Source organism: Tenrec ecaudatus, chromosome 1 (assembly GCF_050624435.1).
Source record: "Tenrec ecaudatus isolate mTenEca1 chromosome 1, mTenEca1.hap1, whole genome shotgun sequence".
In the NCBI taxonomy this organism is placed as follows: Eukaryota; Metazoa; Chordata; class Mammalia; order Afrosoricida; family Tenrecidae; genus Tenrec; species Tenrec ecaudatus.
This window is the reverse complement of record NC_134530.1, coordinates 219,428,522-219,450,780: the sequence shown is the minus strand read 5'-3', so window position 1 is coordinate 219,450,780 and position 22,259 is coordinate 219,428,522. Positions and strand designations below refer to the sequence as shown.

General features: G+C 44.0%; 1 protein-coding gene across 1 annotated transcript in view; it reads right to left on the bottom strand.

The window, feature by feature from the left end:
• Positions 1-20,174, bottom strand: part of IPO9 (importin 9) — a 46,074-nt gene extending 25,900 nt beyond the window's left edge. Inside the window, exons 1-4 of the mRNA XM_075528834.1 lie at positions 19,956-20,174; positions 3,259-3,320; positions 3,003-3,089; positions 1,790-1,991 (exon numbers count right to left, since the gene is read on the bottom strand). Coding sequence (XP_075384949.1) covers positions 1,790-1,991; positions 3,003-3,089; positions 3,259-3,320; positions 19,956-20,118 — 514 coding nt within the window. The 5' untranslated portion in view covers positions 20,119-20,174. The remainder of the gene's footprint in view (positions 1-1,789; positions 1,992-3,002; positions 3,090-3,258; positions 3,321-19,955) is intronic.
• Positions 20,175-22,259: the final 2,085 nt, after the last annotated feature.

The following is a 22,259-nucleotide window of genomic DNA, read 5'->3' as shown; positions in this document are numbered from 1 at the left end:
AAAAGAGTCTAACTGGCACTCACAACCAGCTAAGAATATACTTCAGGCAAGCTCCAGTGAACTGGGAAGATACGGGCAAGAAAACGCTGTGAACAGGGAAAAGATGATACCTAAAACATCAGAACAAGTGGCGAAAATCTAGCAGAGGTTTCTTTGGGGGAAAAAGATTAACAGTTCGTCCAGGGTATAGGTTCCCCAACTTATTCAGTTTAGCAGCCCCCTTCCTTTCAGAGAAAACACTACCAAAGCAACTCAGCGCAACCTACAGCAATTACGCCGCAGCACCCACAATCCCGGACAAAGTGGCAGCATCTGCTTTTGCAGGCTCCCTGGTTTTACCAGTGTCCTCCAGGGGGCAATGCCCACTTTGGAAGGAACTCACTAGGGGGGTGGGAAACAGGGCTGAACTTGCAGAAGCACAGGAAACTCAGAGCAAACACTTAAAGAGATATAGGAAAGGAGGTTCTGGGAGGGGTTGATAGGTTAACCAGGATTAGAAGAAATCGCTACCAAATCTAGAACTAAAAGTTCAGATATTTTATCTCCGTTTCTCAGAAGAAAGGGCAAGGAAGACTGCACATTCCCTAAGCTGGGCTAAGAAAGGTCAAGGGTCTGTGAAGACATTTTTTTGGTTATCGTTTATTTCTATAAGAATTCCAACTAAAAAAAAAAAAAAAAAGAATTCCAACTGGACTGTTTCTAAGCTTGCTTTGGCTGAATTAAGAGGGATATATAATGATGATGCTAAGCATAATGGCTCAAATTTACTAAAAGCCACCAACTGTTCTGATCAATAGTTTACAGAGATTAAAACCTAACCCATTGCCTTTGAGTCAATTTCACAGATTAGCTCATTTAAACTATCAAAAGCCCCTCAAAACTAAAGACTATCATTACTTTACTTCTATATATGAAGAAATTCATGTTCAAAAGGCTAAGTAACTTGAATCACGGTAAGGCCGGAATATGAATCAAAATCTAAACACTTCATCAGTATGCAATCACTGTCTTCTTAAATGGTAAGTTATGGGAATGAAGCATAACTATATCCCCTTAATTCCCTGGAAAAAAGCCAATGGAGCCAGGCATTAGAACAAGGAGCACGAGTCAGTCAGGGTGCGGTATAGCAACGATGAAGCATACAACTTTCCTCTAGTTCCTAAATGCTTCCCCCCACTATCATGATCCCAATTCTACCTTACAAATCTAGTTAGACCAGAGGATGTACACTGATACAGATAGGAACTGGAAACAAAGGGAATCCAGCAGGGCAGATGAACCCTTCAGGACCAGTGGTGAGAGTGGAGATGCCTGGAGAGTGGAGGGAGGGTAGAGTGGAAAGGGGGAACCGATTATAAGGATCTACATATAACCTCCTCCCTGGGGGACAGACAACAGAAAAGTGGGTGAAGGGAGATGTTTGACAGTGTAAGATATGACAAAATAATAATTTATAAATGATCAAGGGTTCATGAGGGAGTGGGGAGGAAGGGAGAAAAATGAGGAGCTGATGCCAAGGGCTTAAGTGGAGAGCAAATGTTTTGAGAATGATGAGGGTAACGAATGCACAAATGTGCTTTACACAATTGCTGTATGTGCGGATTGTGATAAGAGTTGTATGAGTCCCCAATACAATGATTTAAAACAAACAAAAAACAAGGGGTCGCATAAGCAAGAAAGCTATGACTTCCCATCCCCCCAGGTCTGGACCACTCCTCTTCATAGCTTCTTAAAGGCATTCTGTCCCTTGGGATCCAAATATTGCCGTCAGAGAAAAGGTTTCCGGTACCTGTCAGCACGCGCATGGCTCCATGGACTGCATTTAAGTCTCCGCTCACTAACATCTCCATGAGCAGGTTGAAGAGTTGGGGCCAGGCTTCAGGCCAGTCCCAGTGGGCAATGGCTGACACTGCATAGGCCACACTGGAGCGCACCTTGCTTATCGATTCTCTCAACCCATTGGGCAGCAGCTCCCGGATAACAATCTTTGCCTGCAGAGGAGAAGCCCAACTGCCATCAGACCAGGGTAGAAGTGATTGGCAGAGTGCAGTCTAGCTCATGTCTGAGAAAAACAAGGTGTACAAGGTAACATCGTATTTAATAAAAATTCATTTACATGAATGTGACTCATAATTTCAGAGTTCACCTAGCCACTGAAGGACATATAAATTTAAAAGCATACACAACATGTTAAATTCAATGGCACCAGTGACACTTTTAGTGTTTAATAGCTACACATGGCTAGTCATTTCAGCATAGGACAACATGGCCGAGGAACATTTTTATAACTGCAGAGTGTTCCACTGGACAACACTTCTCTATACCTTGAAACATCTTAAGTGTTAAGGAGGGTCATATAACATCATGTGAAGTACACATATTCCAAGGACAGATACTGTTTAATTTATTCTTCAAATCTTTGAAATCAGTGTTAACTTCAGTTTTAGAGATTTAAGAAGCCGAGACTTAGAGGTTAAAGTACATTTCCAATATCTCATCACTAGGAAGAGGCATGAGAGAAAAACGAGGCTTTCTACTCTTATAAAGATTTACAGCCTGAGAAACACACAGAGGCAGTTCTGCCCTGCCCTGTAGGGTCTCTATGAGTAAGAATAGAGTTGGCGTAAGAGGCAGAATTGGTATTTGACTATTAGTCAGAGTGACAACCAAGTGCTTCCTTTTATAGCCTGGTGTCCTTAATATGAGCTAGCAAACAGTCTCCTTTTGTGTCTAGAACATACGCCACCAAACGTATATGGTATACCACCCCCTTTGAAGGACAACAACAAAATTACCTACTACCATCCTAACAAAAACTTGCACTATAGCCCTAATCCAGGATAACACGTAGGGATCTGCTTTTGCAGCCCCCTGGACTGTGCCTTCGCCTCCTCTCTAGGCCTTCGATTGCCCCGCCACTGTCAAAGACCGTTGATCGAGCCCAATCTCTTAAGACAGCCCCTAGAGGCTCTACAGGTAGCCAAACGGACAGCTCTGCTCACCCTTTCTGTAGTTTCAGGAGGCCGGAACTTCTCTGACTGGGCGCACCAGTGAGTCTCCACATACTGCTTCAAAATGACAGAAGCCAGCTGTGAAGGAAACCAGACACAGGCGGAAGTACTTATTCAAAGTACGCTGAAAGCTAGTACAAAATCCTAAGTGATCTGTAAGGCGACTTTATTCTTTCCCTTCCCCATAACAATGTTCCACTACTCAACAAGGTGAACTTACATACCAGTTGGGCCAGACCGGACTTACCTGACGGATGGCCAGTGCCCCCTGAGGGTCTACAGTCAGCTCTGCCAAGTGCACACCAAATTCTGAGGACAAAACCAGACATTGTGAATCTAGGAACACCCAGAAACGCCCCAGGAATTTGTTTGAACCCTGATGCCAAAAAGAAAGAAAAGAATAATAATTTCAGAATGGCGATTGATCCACTGATTTTAAATACGCTGACAGCTGAAGAGAAACCAGTCAGCCTGCAGGGCATAGCGTCAGACAAGGAACAGGACGCTCTGCTTTCTCTAATCTTCTAGCCATTTCCCTTTTCAAATGAAAGTACAATCTAATAAAAAGGAATGCAGTGTCTAATAAAAAACGTGGTACTATCTTGCTCCACAGAAAACTTAAGACTTCAGGAGTTGTCCAGCTGTGCAGAGAAGAGAAAGATTAAGTCTCAAATACACCTGCTGTAACAGGCTTAGTTCTAAAATTACATGTGTTGCAGGGGAGCAGTTTTTTAAACATACAGTATAAATTGAAATCTTGAACTGCACAGTGAGAGGCTGTTAACACTTACTCCCAAATTAAAATTCAATTTACACTTACAGCAGTCAATTTTCAAATAAAAATGTGTGAAAAGGGGAAGAACCATGTAAGACTCCAAATTAAAAACTCCCTGCCATCAAGTCGACTCTGACTCATAGTGATCCTACAGAGCAGAATAGAACGGCCAGTGTGGGTTTCCGAGACTGTAAATCTTTATGGGAGTAGAAAACTTCATCTCTCTCCTTTGCAGCTCTGGTAGGCTTGAAACACTGACCTTGTGATTAGCAACGCAACTTGTAACCCACTATGACACCAGGGGTTCTAGGTAAGGCCAAGGTGGCATCTTAATTTCCACCTCTCACATTCTCAGCTGTACTACTCAATACAGTAGTCACCACTCACAATGGCTATGAGTATTTGGTAGGTGGCTACTGTGAATTAAGACGTATCGTGAATGTACAGCAATATTAGATTTCTAACTAAATAAGAGATGTGAAACATTTAAATCAATTATATTTTGAAATGATACTTTACACTCAGTTAAAATGAAATATAATATTCAAAATTAATTTCGCCCACTGCTCCTGCGTCGATTCCAACTTGCAGCGACCCCACCAACCCACAGGGCAGAGAATTGCCTGTGCCACCGCCCAGGTTTGCTAGGCTTTAAGCCCCCCACCCCCAGGCTAAATCGCCTTTAAAATGAGTTGTACATACATAATCACAATCAGTTCCAATGCTCCCTCCCCGAAGGCTGTAAATCTTTAGGAAAGCAGACGGCAGTATCTTATTCTCAGGTGGGCGACAGGTGGGTGGGAAGCCTGCCTTTCAGTTAGCAGCTGTGTGCTTTAACTGTCCATCACAGTACCTCCATTCTACTCCAGCTACTGAAGACTGAACATTTCCCATGGCACTAATCATTCCAGAGGGCAGTGCTGTCCTAGAGCATGACTGGCAGCATGTCTGAGTTGGCAGCTTTGGAAGGTGCACCCGGCTTATCAGCCCCATGTGGAGGGGCATGTGGAAGGTGCTGTGATTCAGTGTGGGTAAGGTCATACACTCTGAAAATGGGCAAACAAGGAATCAAATCCTGAAGCTACTAGTCACACCCTGGGACAAGTTATTTCTCATTTAGAAACCTCAGTCTCCTCATCCACGAAGTAGGGATCATGGTTATGTCTGTATCTAACACTCTTAGGAAGACTGAATATCATGCATGTAAAGTGCTCAGCACACTACCTGGTCCATAATGAACACCGACAATCTATTATTGCACTATTATTTTTATTGGCGATCAAGAGCACCTTGTTTGGCTTTCCTACCTAAGCAACTAAAGGTACGTTCCATGCGAAAGTTCTGCCATTAATGATTTCAGAGGAGAAAACACTCAAAAGGTGCTGAATTGAACTACAGGTGTAATTAGAACCTCACTACTTTTTCTATACTGCCTTTTAAAACATTTTTAAGATCCAATTCAGGAGTCCACACTGCACGCAGTCATCGTACCTCCTTGGTTTCTTCCAATGTCCCTGATTCTCCTTCTTTCGTGACCATGCCATTCCTGGCGAGTTCTCATCAGTTTCTGTGCAGAACGTGTTTCAATGTGGGCTTGAATTTTCTCATGATTAGACTTGAGGTTTCTTTGGGTAAGAATACCAGAAATCACAACTCTTTAAGATGTTGAAACCAGTAAACTGTGTATGTGAATTACATGACAATAAAATCTAGATTCTAAAATATAAAATAAACTATAAACTAAAGCAGATGAGTATCAGATGTGATGTCGTGTCCTTTTTTGTACAGGCAGTCCATGGGTTACAAACTAGGTATAGCTCCTGGTTAAGATACCAACCCCTCTAGTCTATCATAAAACTCTGAGGGACCTCCTGTGTAAGTTGACACATCCCTAGCCTTTTGGAGCATGTCCTCCTTATTTTCTGGTATCACGTGTATCAGGCTTATCTTCTAGTTCCCGGACCAAACCCTGAAGCCAAGTTCCCCAAGGAACCTGTTTTTTGGGTTGTTATTGAGAATGATACACCCGGGTTTGGGCAGGTGTGCTAATTGCTTCTTGAGTACATGGCTCCTGGAACCCGTTCAGCAAACAAAGCTGGGAAATGGATGTATGCACACTCCTCGATTTTATCATGCTGATAATTCAGTCGCCAGTCTAATACCGCAAGGTTCATTCTACTCTTCTTGTAATGTCTTTCACTATTGAGGAATCTTTCCACAATAAACTAACTTATTTGTCCAACCTGAGTGTATTTGTATATCTGCGTACATATCTAGACACATACATAAATGATAGATTAACCTCAATCCTGGATTTAAACTTTTTACTGTGAAGGTTTATTTATGGGGTAGATCCTAGTTTTACATTCAGTAATTCGGTCTCTGATATGCTCATCATTGTAATGCCCTCAATGTATTTTCACTTATCCTACTTCCAGTTCCCATTCCTCCTCCTTTCCTAACCCTCTGAACTTTGTCTTTGGGTAAATGCTGCCCTTTTGAATTTAAACGGCTGATTATGAGGGGTGAGTGCAGCTCCAGATCTGAAGGTAAGGGCCACAGTGGGTGTCCCACCAGTCTCTAACTGACCAGGAAAAGCAAGGTCTCTTGTATGTTTTTGAATCATGACCCACATTCTTCTTCCACTCTATCCAGGACCTTCCAATGTGATCCTTCTCAGAGCAGGTGGTAGTGGTAGCGGGGCACTATCTAGTTCTTCTGTTCTCAGGGTTGTGGAGACTGGTGTTTGCATGCTCCATTGGTGCACTGAAACAATGTTTCCGCGTGCCTTTCGTTTTCTTCACTCTTCTTTCCTCTGGACAGGAGGAGCCCAACAGTTGTATATTAGATGGCCTCACACGCTCTTAATACCCCAGCTACTTCTTACCAAAACAAAAAGTAGAATATCCTCTTTGTGAACTGTGATGTCAGTTGACATGGAACTACCCCTGCTCTCCCAGCCTTGACCTCACCCATATCCTGTAGAGAACAGACTGAGGAGAGTACAATGCTCGTGTACACTTCTTTGTAACTTTAGCCTTGCAGTATGCAATCAAAATATCAGTTTTACAATTACGCAGGTTAGTTTGTTTCCTTTTCTTCTTTGCTGCTGTATGGTTATAGTATTCATTTGTAATACAGTTTGGTTCATTTATTATTGTATTCCATTCTGGGATCCTCCCACACGGTTGGATTTTTATGATTCACCCTTTTTTGGTCAAACACTTTAAGGAACTCTGGTGGCACTATGGGATAAGTGGTGGGCTGCTAATCACAATATCAGTGTATCAAAGCCATCAACTGGTCCTTAGGAGAAAGATGAAGTGGCCTGCTCCCATAAAGATTTATACTCTTGGCGATACCAGGAGGGTGGAGGGAAGGTGGGGTAGAAAGGGGAAAACGATTACAAGGATCTACATCTAACCCCCTCCCTGGGGGATGAACAACAGGAAAGTGGGTGACGGGAGACATCAGACATGATAAAATAATAATTTATAAATTATCAAGGGTTCATGAGGGAGGCGGGCAGAGAGGAAGGGGAAAAATGAGCTGATACCAAGGGCTGGCTCAATTAGAAAGCAAGAGTTTTGAGAATGACGATGACAATAAATGTACAAATGTGCACGACATAGTGGATGTATATATGGATTGTGATAAAGAGTTGTACAAGCCCCCAATAAAATGATCTAAAAACCAAAGATTTATACTCTCAGAACCTCTGAGTCAGAACCAACACAACGGTAGTGGGTTTGGGCAAAACATTATGATTTGTAGAGTCAGTTATACAAATAGGAACACGCTCAGAAATCCAACTTTTATCACTATTAACTTCTTTCCATCTACTCTTCTTTCTACCCTTCTCAGATACTTATGTAGGTAACTGATCTCTAGCCTTTGGTTTATCCTTCCTGGAGTTCTCCTGCACAAATACCTGTATCTTTTATTAAAACAAAACAATCGCATATTATAGCCTTTTGCATAATACACCATGTGGATGAATCATGATTTATTCAACCATTCTCAGCTATTTCCAAAGTCTTGCGATAAGCAAAGTTGCAATGAATAACTTTATTTTCACACTGTGCATGTTACTCCTAGAAGTGAGACAGCCACTATCATTCATAGAACAAACCCGTTCCCTAGGGTTTCCAAGGCTCAGTCTTCACCGGAGTAGACTGCCTCATCTGCCTCCCTGAGAGATAACGATAATTATGTACTTGAACCACCAACCTTGTAGTTAAAAGCACAATGTTGTATTGTTATGTGGGGTCCAATTTTCTTTTAAAAGGGTTATATCAATATACATTCCCATGAGCAATATGTTAAGACTGCTTGTTTCACAGTAGACACCCAACAAAGCGCTATCATACTTTTCCATTCTGGCTGGTTTGTAGGTGAGTCCAATGTTTTAACAAGCAGTTCTCTAATCACACTGAGCTAAAACTGATTTTGCATTTTTGAGGGCTGTTATATGCCTTCGAGGAGAGTTGACGGGAGAACGTCTTTCTCATCATTTTCTACGGGGACTTCGGCCATTGATTGGTTCCTCCACTTTTAAGAGTGCCTTACATAATTAAGGGTATTACCCTTTCGTCTGATATGCTATGAAAGTTTTCTTACAGTTGACCAACTATCTTTTTACTTTTTCTGGGTTTTTTTTTTGCCATGCAAAAATTATGTAAGCAAGTTTATCAATCTTTTCTTGTCTCTGTACTTTGAGTCATAGTTAGAAAGCCTATCCACATACTAAGTACAGAGTAATGTATCGAAATGCTCTCATGTTTCTTGCTTGGCTTCATCTTTCTTTTAAACCTTTAGACTCCAAATCCATTTAAAGTTCAGTCTAATTTTACTTTCTCACAAAATGAACTTCTTGCCTCATCATCTCTTATTTTCCCATTTAGGATTACACCTTTGTCAGATGTCAATTTCCTTTTAAAACAACAACAACAAAAAATCATTCAATTGGGGCTTTTACAGCTCTTACCACAATCCATCCCTCCATCGTGTCACGCACGCTGTACATATGCTGTCGTCATCATTTCCAAAACATTCTCTTTCTCCTTGAGCCCTTGGTAACAACTCATTTCTCCCCCCCGCCACACACACACACCCTCCATCCCTCATGAGCCCTTGGTAATTTATACATTTTCCATGTCTTACACTGACCGCTATTTTCCTTCACCCCTGTTCTGTTGTCCATCCCCGTGGGAGGGGCTTGTAGTCGAGCACTGTGATGGTTCCCCATCTCCCCACCTCCTCTGCCCCTCCTGGTATGCTTGCCCATTGTTGGTCCTGAGTGGTGTCATTTCTACAGGTGGTGGTGCCAGCTGCCACGGCATTGGCGCCAACTCCTATCAATCCTCTGTACAATCGAACAAAACACAGCCTGATCCTGTACATCCACAGTTAAATCATAGAGGATTTACATGATAGCGTAATGTCTGATAGAATGTCTTCCCTGCTTTCCCTTTTTTACTAGTCCTGCCATATTCTTTCATGCTGATTTTTCCATATAAACTTTAAACTCTATTTCTGGAAAGGGGCAGTAGGCCAAATACGTTTGGGAACCCATGGTTTAAAAATATCTCAGGATGATAATTTTGGGGTTCCTCTAGTTTCAACTAGTCTAGTATGCCTGGCCTTTATAGGAATTTGAGTTTTGTTCTACAGTTTCTCCTATTCCGGCAGGCCCCTTCTCTTTAGTCCTCGATTAAAATAGTCAGACGAGGGCATCACAGTTTTCTGGAATCAGGACAGTGATGGCTCCTGTAGCTAATAGTCCTAGCGTGCGTGCAGTTTCTTCATCCTCGGTTCCCTTCTTCCTCTTTTGCTTCTGACAAGTGCAGATCAACATTTGTATCTTAGATGCGTGCTTGAAAGCTTTCAAGAATGTCGACAATTACTTTTATCAACTTTATTACGCCAAAATTACTCCGTTGTCTTACGAGACTAATCCTTTAAACTCAGTAAACCAATCCCAAGAGGGATTTGGTTATGTCTAAAAAGCACCTGTAACTGTGCCCCCCCCATGTGCTTGGTCCCATAGCTAAGCATGTATGTATGCAGCATACACATACACCTATGGAACCATGCACAGTTTTCATTGTTTCAGAAGTATGTTGCAGCACAGCCTTATGTCACTCGGCAGGATGTCAAGATGGAGTCACACAGCACTTTGGGAAAGCTGCCATCATCCTCTATGGCTGCACAGGGTCGCATCGCACACACGTGCCGCATTTTGTTTATCCGTTCATCTGTTGACAAGCATTTAGGTTGTTTCATCTTTCTGCTATTGTGAATACGGTTGCAATCAACACAGGTGTGCATATCTTCCTGTGCTTTAGGATTACATCTTCAGGGTATATACCTGTAAGTGGGATTGCTAGGTATGAACCTAGAAGTGAGAACATGTCATATGATTTTCCATACTGGCTATATCATCTTACAATTCCACCAGCAGGATAAAGGTTCCAATCTCCCCACATTTGTTGCGGCTTAAAAAAAAAAATCAGTGTCGTTTTCACAAGGGCAAGATAGATGGTATCTCACCAAGTTTTAATTGGGTCACTTGTCCTGTTTTTTTTTTGTTGTTGAAGTTTTCTGTTTTAGAGATCATTCCCTTAATTTATGTTGATCCCCAAATTCCCCCCACCCCCACAGTCTGTAGCTTATCTTTTTACTCTTTTGAGTTTTTTTGATGAGCATTGGATAGATTTCTTTCTCATTTCCTGTTGATATTTAAATTTCATATCCTGTTACTTTATTGACTTCTTATATTCTTAACCCATTCTTATCATACCCCTAGTCTTAGCTGCAGTTTTTTTGGCTTCTATTGGGGACTCTTACATTTATCATAAACCATATTCATGTGTCAAGCACATTTGCTGACATCATTTTCAAAGCATTGTCTTCCAACTTGAGCCCGATATCAGCTTCCCATTTCTTTCCCCTCCTCCACCCTTCTTCAAGAACCCTCGATAAGTTATAGATTATTATTTTCATATCTGACATCATCCTCCGTCGACCTTCACCCACTTTTCTTTTACTCGTCCCCCTGGGAGGGGGTTCCAGGCTGATCCTTGTGATCAATTCCCCCTTTCTCCCCCACCCTCCCCTAATCCTCCGGGGATCTCCACTCTCCTTGTTGGCTTAGCTACAGTTCTTGATAGAGACTTGTGGTACCTCCGATTTCATTAAGGAAACCAAACAAACAAGTCACTGCTATCAAGTCAATTCTGATTCACAGCAACACTACCGGGCAAAGCAGAACTGCGCCACTGATTTCCAAGGCTGTGCACTATGGAAACGGACAGTATCTTTCTCCCATGGAAAGGCTAGTGGGCTCAAACCACTGACTGACCACCAACTTACCCACCAGGCTGGCTCTTACTAACTGAGCCACTAGGGTTCCTAGTGAGGAACTGTCAGCAGACCACTGAAAAAGCTACATCCACAAACATGTGAAATATACACCATTATCTCTAAAGATTCTGAAACCCATTTGAATTCCTAGGACTTGTTTGGCCAGTTCGGCCATTTTGCATTTCTAACACTGGGGAGTCTGTAAAACTCACTTTAAAAGAACTGAGGAAATAGGCACCTAACAACCCAAGGTCATGGGAGTCACCTGTCTGTGCTGACTCTAAAACAAGCCTGACTACTTAATTTAGAAAGACCTCCTGGCTACAAATGTTTAAGTTTAATGGACAAAAAGTACTCTAACATGGTGTGTGGGATCATTGAAAGAAGATGAGAAAAAGCACTTGCAAGGGCACCCACAAACTCTTGGGGTTCAGATATTCAGCATGATAATGGATGTGAACCTCTTGGCCTCCTCTGATTATAATGTCCCTGCGCCCTCAGGCTTGTCCTTCCTGGACACAGCCCAACAACTCTGAAATGCTCTGCGTGACTCCTTCAGAGGGATCTGCAGTACCTGAAGGCACTTTCTTTGAAAGTCACTATACGTGGATTTACTGTTCTGGGCAAGGATATACTTTTTGGACCATCACTTCAAAAAGAGACAAAGACGAATAAAATGTTTGATCACATAGGGTGAAAAAGATACTGAGAAATAAAACAAAACTTTCTGACAAGAATTCAAAAGAAGTTTCATTCTAAAACTTAAACAGAACTGAACGATCTTTCCACCGAAAACCTTGACATTCTTCTAGGCTGGGTACTAGCCTCACAGAAGGGAAAAAGAAGCATGCATTTTCTATTACTCCTCACCGGCACCTATCAGGAGAGTTCCCGAGTGGATGAAGGCTGAGCAAATTGTATACCCTGCTCCCGTCAGTTGGTGGGTCTTTACTCACCAGCTGGAGGAATTAAAGTCTATTCTTTTCAGAGGAAAGGTTAAAGTGAACACATTTTGTCTGTATCTGTTCTAAGAGAAGGTAGCACTCTAGTATGACGCTGGCTAGGGGTTCGGACACCAGAAGATTAATCTTATTTAGGAGCCTACCAAAGACCACACTCTAACATCTGACCACCCTGCATGACACAGTACTGAGCGGTCATAAAGAATGAGAATAAAGAGATTATCAGAAGATGAAGGTCCAGGTGGAGTTCAGTGTTATCAGCAAGCATCAAAAGACGGATTTTGTCTGAAAGTTTATTTCCTCCAAACAGGTAAGAGGAAGCTGAAAAGTTTGGGCCACGCCAACTTCTTTTCAAAAGCCTCAGTGGGGAAGAGAATCTGCAAAGAATATCATCCTCCTCAACTAAAAACAAGTTATAGAACAGATGGAGAGAATAGATTTCCGTTTCTACAGGCTTCCAGAGTTTCAAAAACAATGATCTCTGATTTGGAAATACAAAACATTTGAAGAACAATTTCTATAATGTCATATGGGTATATAGAAGGGAAAATAATTACTTTGTTAAAACTCTATACCTATTACAAATACACGGAGTCATCGTAGAAGAGTTTTCTATCCATAAAACTTTGCTTTACAGAAAGCTATATGAAGAATTGATTCTTAGGAGCAACAGTGATTGTATGACATGGTGAAATTCCATGCCATAAGATTGGTTAGTAGGAAACGAAAAAGGGGTGGTGGTGGTAGACCCCTAAAGTTCTTTGTTTAAATTAAATCAATAGTTGTTCCTATGCCTGACTGCCTCCAATCAAGTAGCTATTCACTTAATATATATATATTTAAAAGTACAACTTGCAAAGCTGTAGGAAAAAACCCCCGATATATGCTTGTGTGTGTGTGTGTGTGTGTGTTGGGGGTTTTCCCATTTTACGGGTAGTTGTCTTTAACATAATTCTCTTGAAAGCATTAAAAAGAACGAGATAACTTATTTGGGATGATTAAGGAAAATACAGAGATACCAACATAGTTTGTCTTGCTTGGCAAAGACCAACACAGATTAAACAGATTTAATCTAGAACATTAAGCCAATGGGGCCATGCCTGTCTATATGGAGTCAGCTTTCTGGAGCTATTTTTCCCAGGAAATGCAATCTCACTACTTCACTTTCCCAAGGTAAAATAAGGATCGACCATTCTGTTATTCTGGGTTTCCCACTGACTCTAGGTTCTTGATGATACCTTTGAGTTCAATCCAAAAGATTATCAATGGCATCCTGACTTCCTGAGAAACCCTTGACTCATTCTTTTGTCTTTTTCCCTGTTGCTATCATTGCTCCCCTCTGTTCCACTTGGGAATCATATTATTACCTTTCTAAAACTTGCGTAGAAGGGAAATTTCAAAGGTGAGCAAGGAGGATAAAGGACAAGCTAAGAAATACACACTAATGGTCCACAAGACGTACTAGAGACAGGAGACTGGGCAGTGCTTTAAGAGTCAGGGCTTAGGAGCTCCTGGCAGGAAGAAACGTGAACAAGGTCTGTTTAGGAAAGGAGGTAGCTCCACATGGAGCTCTGGGGCGGTTCCCCTTTGCTTACGGGGTTGGAAAGCATCATAAAACCACAGCTAAAAGAAAAAAGAAAACTCCGCCACTGGCCTTTTTCCGAGCGTGGCCGCCTTCCGCTCGGCTCAGTGCCCGCCACATGCCCAGGAGTGCGTCTGGATCCTTCAGGGGCTCCTTTCGCAGGTGGACAGTGCTTATGCTACACTGCAAGAGCCAGAAAAGTGCCCACGAGACGCAGAAACCACATCTCCAGCCAACAGGAGCGTTGCTCTGGGCACCTAGGATGGGAAATCAACACCGATCTCTGGCAGCATCTGAAAGCCAGAACAAGTGAGGGAGAATTCCCCCCTCCCCCAGTTCAGTAGAATGGTGGCAAGAAAGAAAAAACAAAAGGTCAAGAGCATGACAAAAAGACTAAGTCAAGGCCAAATGATGAGGGGAAGATGCCTTTGTTTCTGACAATCAAAAGTAAGCAAGAGAAGAAAATGAACTGGGGTCTACATCTAGCTGTCAGAAGAAGCCACTGCTAGGGTGCCCACCACTCAGAGACAGAACACAAAGAGGGAAAGACTTCATTCTAAGACAGAGGCCAGTTCACTGTCCCTCAGACCCGTTGGAGGGCCGGACTATAGTTAAAAAAAAAAAAAAACCTACGACAAATTCCTATGAACACTACACATCTTATTTTGAAGTAAAAAAAATGGGGCAAAAACACCCAGTGGGCCGGATAAATGTCCTCGGTGGGCCTCATGTGGCCATAGTTTGAGGACCCCTGTTCTAAGACATAAAAAGACTAGAAATAAATGGACATTGTCATCAGTCATGATCTTACCAAAACTCTTAGACAAAGAGTTGATGAAGCTGACAAAAGAAATGTAAGACATTGATCTAAGACATCTTTGGGGGTTCACAACCTCTCGTTTTTGAAATTACTACAGCTTATAAAATGTTTGATATACTACTTATTAAACGAGTTAGGATTTTAAAAAAACTGTAACAGACTAAGGCATACTGGTTTTTACTCTATTAAGGGCTATCCAAATTCCTGAAAACCCTGAAGAAAGCTGATGGTGCCCAGCTATCAAAAGACAGCATCTGGGGTCTTAAAGGCTTGAGGATAGGCAAGTGGCCACCTAGCTCAGAAGCAACAAAGCCTACATGGAAGAAAGCACAACAGCCTGGGTGATTACAAGGTCCCGAAGGGATGTTATCAGGCATCAAAGAACAAAAAAAAATCATACCATTGTGTGCTCACCTCCATGATATGATCGCTGAAGACAAATGAGTACATAAGCAAATGAGGCGAACAAAGCTGATGGTGCCCGGCTATCAAAAGATATAGCGTCTGGGGTCTTAAAGGCTTGAAGGTAAATAAGCAACCATCTAGCTCAGAAGCAACAAAGTCCACATGGAAGAAGCACACCAGCTTGTGCGATCACGAGGTGTCAAGGGATCAGGTATCAGGCATCATCAACAAAAAATCTTACCATAGTGAATGAGGGGGGTGGGGGGAGTGCGGAGTGGAGACCCAAAACCCATTTGTAGGCCACTGGACATCCCCTTACAGAAGGGTCTTGAGGAGGAGACGAGTCAGCCAGGGTGCGATGTAGTAATGATGAAACAGACAACTTTCCTCTAGTTCCTAAATACTTCCTCCTCCCCCATTATCATGATCCCAATTCTACCTTACAAATCTGGCTAGATCAGAGGGTGTGCACTGGGTACAGATAGGAACTCGGAATGCAGGGAATCCAGGGAGGATGATCCCTTCAGGACCAGTGGTGTGAGTGGCCATACTGGGAGGGTGGGTTGGAAATGGGGAACTGATTACAAAGATCTACCTGTGACCTCCTCCCTGGGGGACGGACAACAGAAAAGTAGGTGAAAGGAGACGTACTGACAGGGTAAGATATGACAAAATAATATTTTATAAATTATCAAGGGTTCATGAGGGATGGGGAAGCAGAGAGGGAGGGGAAAAAATGAGCTGAAGCCAGGGGCTTAGGTGGAGAACAAATGTTTTGAGAATGATAAGGGCGATGAATGTACAAATGTGCTTTACACAATTGATGTATGTATGGATTGTGATGAGTTGTATGAGTCCCTAATAAAGCGATTAAAACAAGAAAAAAACCAAAAGGGTACTAATCTGTTGGAAAACTGCAGGTAGCACAGGAGCGTCCGGATGTCTAAATGTGCCTCCCAATTCAGTATGGGAGTGCTGCCTGCCAGAGGCGAGGGGCACCTTCACCTTTCCTTGCTCTAATGCACTCTGGTGAGTGAGCTCAGACTCCCACAGGCTTTCACACTTAAAGAGATGGTTGGAATCTCCCAGGGTTTAAAATTACAGGGCAAAGGGTAAACACAGCAACTCTAAAAAATTTCTCAAGGAACCATCCTCTCTTAATGCTTTTCAGGTTGGCAGCTCATGACGTGAGTCAGGTAGATCTCTCATATATTCACTTCCTTAGCGTAAGTGATAGGCCATTCTAGAAAACAAAACTGACTACAGGGAAGTTGTTTCTTTGAAAATGCCTGTTTGCAGAGCTAAATGACCAGCAACTTTCATTTTCTAAGATAATCGCTTCTCAAAAATCTCTAGTCAAAACATGCTAACCTTTTTTGTTTATGCATTTAGCAAGGAGCTGACAATTGAAGGAATCCAGGTGACACTGTGAATTAGGTGTTAGGTTGCTAACTGTAAGGTTGGTGGTTCAAATTCAACAGTTGCTTGGCAGGAGGAAAATGAGGTCTACTCCAGTAAAGATTTACAGTCTTGGAAACTCTATCTAGGGTCACGAGTTGGAACTGACTTGATGACAGTGTGTTTGGATTAAAATCCACAGAAATAAACAAAATACTTGATCTGTACCCTTTCCTCTACAAATTTAAAAATTCTTCCACCTAGTCTTCAAGATTAGGGGTCATCACCGCCAAGTCATAGGAAGAGACTGGTTACTCTTAAAGTCCTTGCGGGAACAGTCTCCTTTGTGTGGTAGTCATCAGTGGCACACACAGACAGTGTGCATGGTTACTGGAAGGAAAGAGACAGACTGCAACAACCAGATCTGGTTTCCACCTGATCCTAGGGCCGACGGGACCAAAAGATTACAAGAATACAAATACTACTAGGTATCAATCTCAGATTTCTCACTAACAAATTTTAAGAAAGCGTATTTCCTAGGCCCAGAAAGCAACATCCTTTCCTTCAACTAGGGTAGAACTAAAACCACTCTGCAAAGCACCTTCAACAGAGTAATCTCGGATTTGTCCATCCATTTGAGTCCTCACCAGGCCCTTCAGGGGCTTCCATGAGAAGGATTAATGGCCTCTTGGTTTCATCAAGCCAGATACTTATTTTCATGCAAAGGAGAATAATAGCTAGTTGAAAAGAATTACACCATGTTGAGACAACATCCGACTCATACAGAATGTAAAATGGGAGATACTCTGGACCCAATGGCAAAAGGTAACTTTTTAATGACCATAAAACGGTAGAAAGGAGAGAAGATATTAAATCTGAGGAATAATAGGTCATTATCCTCCACCTAAAAGTAGAGAAAGGAGATTCAAGGTCTTAAAAAAATACATAGAAAAGTATAACAGCATCAAACTATTCATGTAGAAGTTGTTGGAGAATGCGTATATATTGCCAATTTAAAAAAATACACGAATAAATGAGTACAAGGAAGAAAATGTCCTAGAATTGATCCTGGTGATGTACAACTCTTCTTGATACGAGTGGAATATGGAATTGTATGACATGCGCATGAAGGGCGAGCATAAAAAGCCAGACCCAGAGAATGTACAGAAGTGCTTTATGCAATTGATGTATGTATATGTATGGATTGTGATAAGAGTTGTATGAGCCCCTAATAAAATGTTTTAAAAAAGCCAGACCATCTTAAAATTGAGGACAGCCTATTAAGGGTCCAGAGACTTGCTCTAACTCTGTGTACCACATCCAAACTCTTGAGCTATATGCCGAATTGTTAGATAACAGTTATCCGCCACCGTAGCAGAGCCTTGCCTTATCTCTCCTATTCTCATCAGTAACCTACATCAAATCACAACTCTGCACTTCCAAAGTTTAATTGGTGGTTTCAAGACCCAAGAAGACGGCGAGAATGCATGACTAGTACTTCAAAGAAGACCCACAAGTTTACACTTGATTTTGCCCAGCTAAGACTACAGCATTTGATTAAGTTAAAGGAATGAGAGCCAGAGTGGAGATGCTGGATGGCATAACATGAGCCATGGTCCACCTGTCACAAGAAGGTGCCACATCAGAAAATTCGTGGAAAAATGGAACTGGAAGGTAATGGAAACCTCCCATGAACTTGGTGAAACGTGCCCTGCTCCCCCCTCCCCCAACACTTTGGGCATCAGGAACATTAGGGATCCTTCAAGGAAGACTCAGTTGGGACAAATTTATATCAAGCTTTATTCAATTAGTAACTTGAATGTGAGGAGGCTCCTTTGCTTTGTCACTTTTCCTCCTTCATATCTAGAGGAGACAAAGAGATTAATGTGAACAGACATTTCACCTAGGATTCTACACATACTCCTTCAGCTCTATCTACGCCTGGCTCTCAAGACATTTCCCCTACTCAATAGACCCCCTCCAGCACAGTTGGACATTTTATAGAACGAAGACTCTTACAATTCAAAATGGCGCTTAAACTATTAAAACTCAAATCTCAATGTATTTCAAATATCTTTCCGACCTTGTGAGGGAATATAAAATTAGAGAAATTCTTAAATAAACAGACACCTCCCCCCCAACACACACACACAAATCCAGTGGGCAAGCCAACATAAGGTTTTGAGCTTTACTGGTCGGCCCATGTAGGAGCCCCAGGTGGCAAGGAGGCTGTGATCTGAAAGGTCAGCGGTTTGAAACCACTCCATAGGAGAAAGGCTGGCCTTCCCACTCCTGCAGAGTTAACAGTCTCAGAGACCCAAAGGAGCCGCCCTCCACTGTCCTACAGGGGTCGCTAAAAATTAGCATCGACTTGCTGGCACTGAGTTTGGTTTTTGGCTTGGTGGCGCGGTGGGTTAAGTGTTAAATCCCTAAAGCAAAGGTGGGCAATTCAAAGGCTTCTGATGCTCCTAAGAAGAAAGATGAAGTTGTCGGTTCCCACAAAGATTTAGAGTTTCGGGAACCCTGAACAGAGTAGCTATGAATTGGAATCAACTCAATGGCAGTGCCCACGGACAGCCGGGCATCTCAGGCAGAAGTCTTTAGGAGATGGCAGCAACATTATGCTCAGCTGGAGTTCCAGCGAAGTCCGAACTGATGAGATGTATTCTTTACGTAACGCCAAGATCTTTCTATCTTCTTCAGTTTGAGCATCAAATCTTCTACCATGGCTACACTGGGCCTGGTGTAAAGGCTCCCTCGGCAGAAAATGAATAGAAAAACAGGAAACAAATCCTCTATTTTCTTCTCCATCGCTTTAAAGCATAGAAGAGAAAGATGGGGGCTGAGAAGCAAAGACAAAGGACGATCAAAGGCCCACACCGCAGGAAACTGCTAGAAAACGTGCAATCAAATTTCTCTTTTCTTTCTCCCCCGTCACTTTCAGGCATCAGACAGGGGGATGGAGGGGGGGGGGGGCAGAGAAGTAAAGACAAAGGATGGTGAAGCTCCTCCAGATGAACAGGCACACGGGGATGTTTAATAAGTGCACATTATTTCCTCCAAACCAAACCAACGACCTGGAAAACATGGTCGGGAAGGCGAAGTAGCTGCAGATGCCTATAATTTTGATTTCTCGGAAAACGCGGAGAGGACACATGCCCGCTCGGCAGAAACTGGGTTCAGCGGATCTACTGGGCGACAAGCCACTCGATCAAGGCTTCCCTCCCTCCACGTCTACTACTAGCTCCCGCTACTCCCATCCTAGTACAACCGGAGCGGTGACGCCAGCAGCAACAGGCCCCGGCCATAAACTCAAAAAACCATGCCCAGACCGCCGCGCAACGCCCTCGAGCACCAAGTCCAGCTCCATCTCGGTCCTCTCCAGAAGCCCGGCACCGGCCGGCCAGCCGCCACCTCCCCGACCCTCTCCTCCGGGCGCGCCTTTCCTCCCCGGGTCCTTCAGGGCCACCACAGACACCACCCCCCCTTCCTGCCCCACTCCCGCCCGAGGGCTCCGGCGCCCAGGTGCCCGCGGGCCCAGGCTCCCCATCGCCCCAAGCGGCTCGAGGCTACGGTCAGCGGAAGGTGCGGCCGGCCCAGGTCCGAGGCATCCTCGTTCTGTTCCCGCCTCACTCACCCTCCGTCACCTCCAGCACCTTAATCTGCTCCTCGGCAGCCGCCCGCACCTCCTGCACTGGGGACAGGATGCCGGTGAGGGTATCCACCAACGCCTCCTTCAACCCTTGTGCCACGGGACCCGGCAACCCCGAAGCCGCCCCAGCCGCCGCCGCTGCCGCCATCTTCCCTCCCTTCAGCCCGCCAGCCCCGTGGTCGGGACCCGCCACCGAATGACGGCTCCCGCGCGCGGCCAATCGCCGGCGCCGCGCCTGCGCAGTAGGGTCAGGCGGGCGCGGGAAAGAGGCGGGGAATGGGCGTAGGCCTCCCCGGACAGCGCCCCCTACCGCCGGTGCGGAAACGGCGCCGCTCTCCTAAGCCTCGCTGGATGTGCAAACTTTGTCTCAGAGAAGTTAGGGAGCTTCCTAAGGTTAGCAACCTCACTTGGAATAAAATGTTATCTGACTTTAGATCCATGGATAGAGGAGGCGGCGTTGGAATCGATAGAGAGGCTTTGAGGAGACGGTTGACTCTTCATCTCTTAGGAACCCAAATGTAGGGAGAAATGAAACTGGAAGCCAAGGGGGCAACGTGGCTTTGGCTTCCAGTCTAGAAGAGCCTGGGAGCAAAACTGCAAAGTGGCTGCTCGAGAGCAATCGCCTGTGCACGGCTGTTTGCACAGATGACAATTGGAGCATGACTCATAGTAGCTGAGAAATTACGACTGGGCGTTTAAGTGATGGGGGAGGTAAAGGCGGGGTGATGATCTACAACTGGTTGTAGCAAAGGGCTCAAGGTGTGACAACATTGCTAAGTAACGCGAAGGTGCGGGGTTTCCAAGGACTAAAACTGCAGCAGGGCGTAAAGGCAAGCATGTCCTGGTAGGAGGAATGGCATGACATTAATTGATGGAGTGGAAGGTTCTAGAGCAGGGAATAGGCTGTTCTTCAGGGTGAAAGCCTTAGAAATGGTTTCTAGGAACTGTGACTCATATCCAAGTGACAAAAGGAGCCCTTAGCATTGTGTTGATGCTAAACTGTTAACAATCCTCACCTGGGGATCCCTTCAGAGGAATGGATCCAAGTCCTCAATTCTTTTTGAGGAAATCTGTAAGCACATTTTTTTTTAACCTTGAATGTCAAAAGGGCACAGGGGAGCATTTTATCCCAGCCTCATAGAAAAAAAGGTTGCTTTTTGGACCCTGCCATTTTTTTTGGGGGGGGGCAATCTGGACTGCTTTGTCCCCTTATTTGAGAGGCATAGAAAAGCTGACCTCCACTAGAAAGGCTTTTTGGCTACTAGGTTCATTCATGTTGACCCCAAGACAATTGAGGAAAGTCTAAGGAGTGGTATCTTTTTAGCCATTGTGGGAAAAGTGGATGGAGGACTTGAGAGCCCTGACTTGTGAACTCAACTTTTTGGGTTCTGATGGATTTTGTGACCAAAATATACCAGGAGAGACGACCCTTTCCTCCCTTCCCATAACCAGTTCCTGGCAGATAGGTAACCCGCAGTCTCACCTTCCACATCAAGGAATGGGCCATGAGGGAAATGGAAACAGAAACCAGGCAGAGAGGGAGCGAGAGAGATGGAGTGGACGATACAGGAGATATCTTTATTGAAACGCAAATGGCATAGAACAGATGAATCTTGCTGGGAGGAGACATGCCTGGTGGACAGAGGGCCTTTGATGGTGACGGCGGAAGGCCTCTTCCATTGGCCCTGGTGTGGCTTTCATTTTCAACCACTTTCTTTAAAACAATTTGCTGAGGGGGACAGCCCAGATCTCTTCCTGATTGTTACCGCAACTAGATAGTACATAGTTTTGCTTTCCAGACTCAGTTCGGCTCTCTCTACATTCGCTATAAAAGGGTTCAAAGAGGGGAAGGTCAAATGGGAGAAAACATAAACAGAGACATAGTTCCTGGTTTGGGGTTCTGCACCCAATAAGTTAAAAAAATCAAACACAAACACACAACAAACAGGTGTTGCAAAAATACCTGCCCACCCTCCACCTGAGCACCACCACGCTTTCAAGGGCAACACAGACCCCATCACGGAAACGGTGCTGTCTGCCACCGGGTGGGACGGGCCAGGGGAAAGACATCTAGCGGGGGCTGGGCTTCGTTGTTTTAAGGAGATTGGTCCCCAAACGTAACAGAACACCAACATGAGGAAGTGTGAGGCTCCTGGCTGCGATACGGGAGCGCTTTTCTTCGGCCCCATCGTCCATCTGCGGAACGGCCAGAGAGCAGGAAGCTCCCACAGGAGGAAATGACCAAGACCTGCGGGTAGTGGCGTGAAGGGACCGGGGTTCACTTGCCTC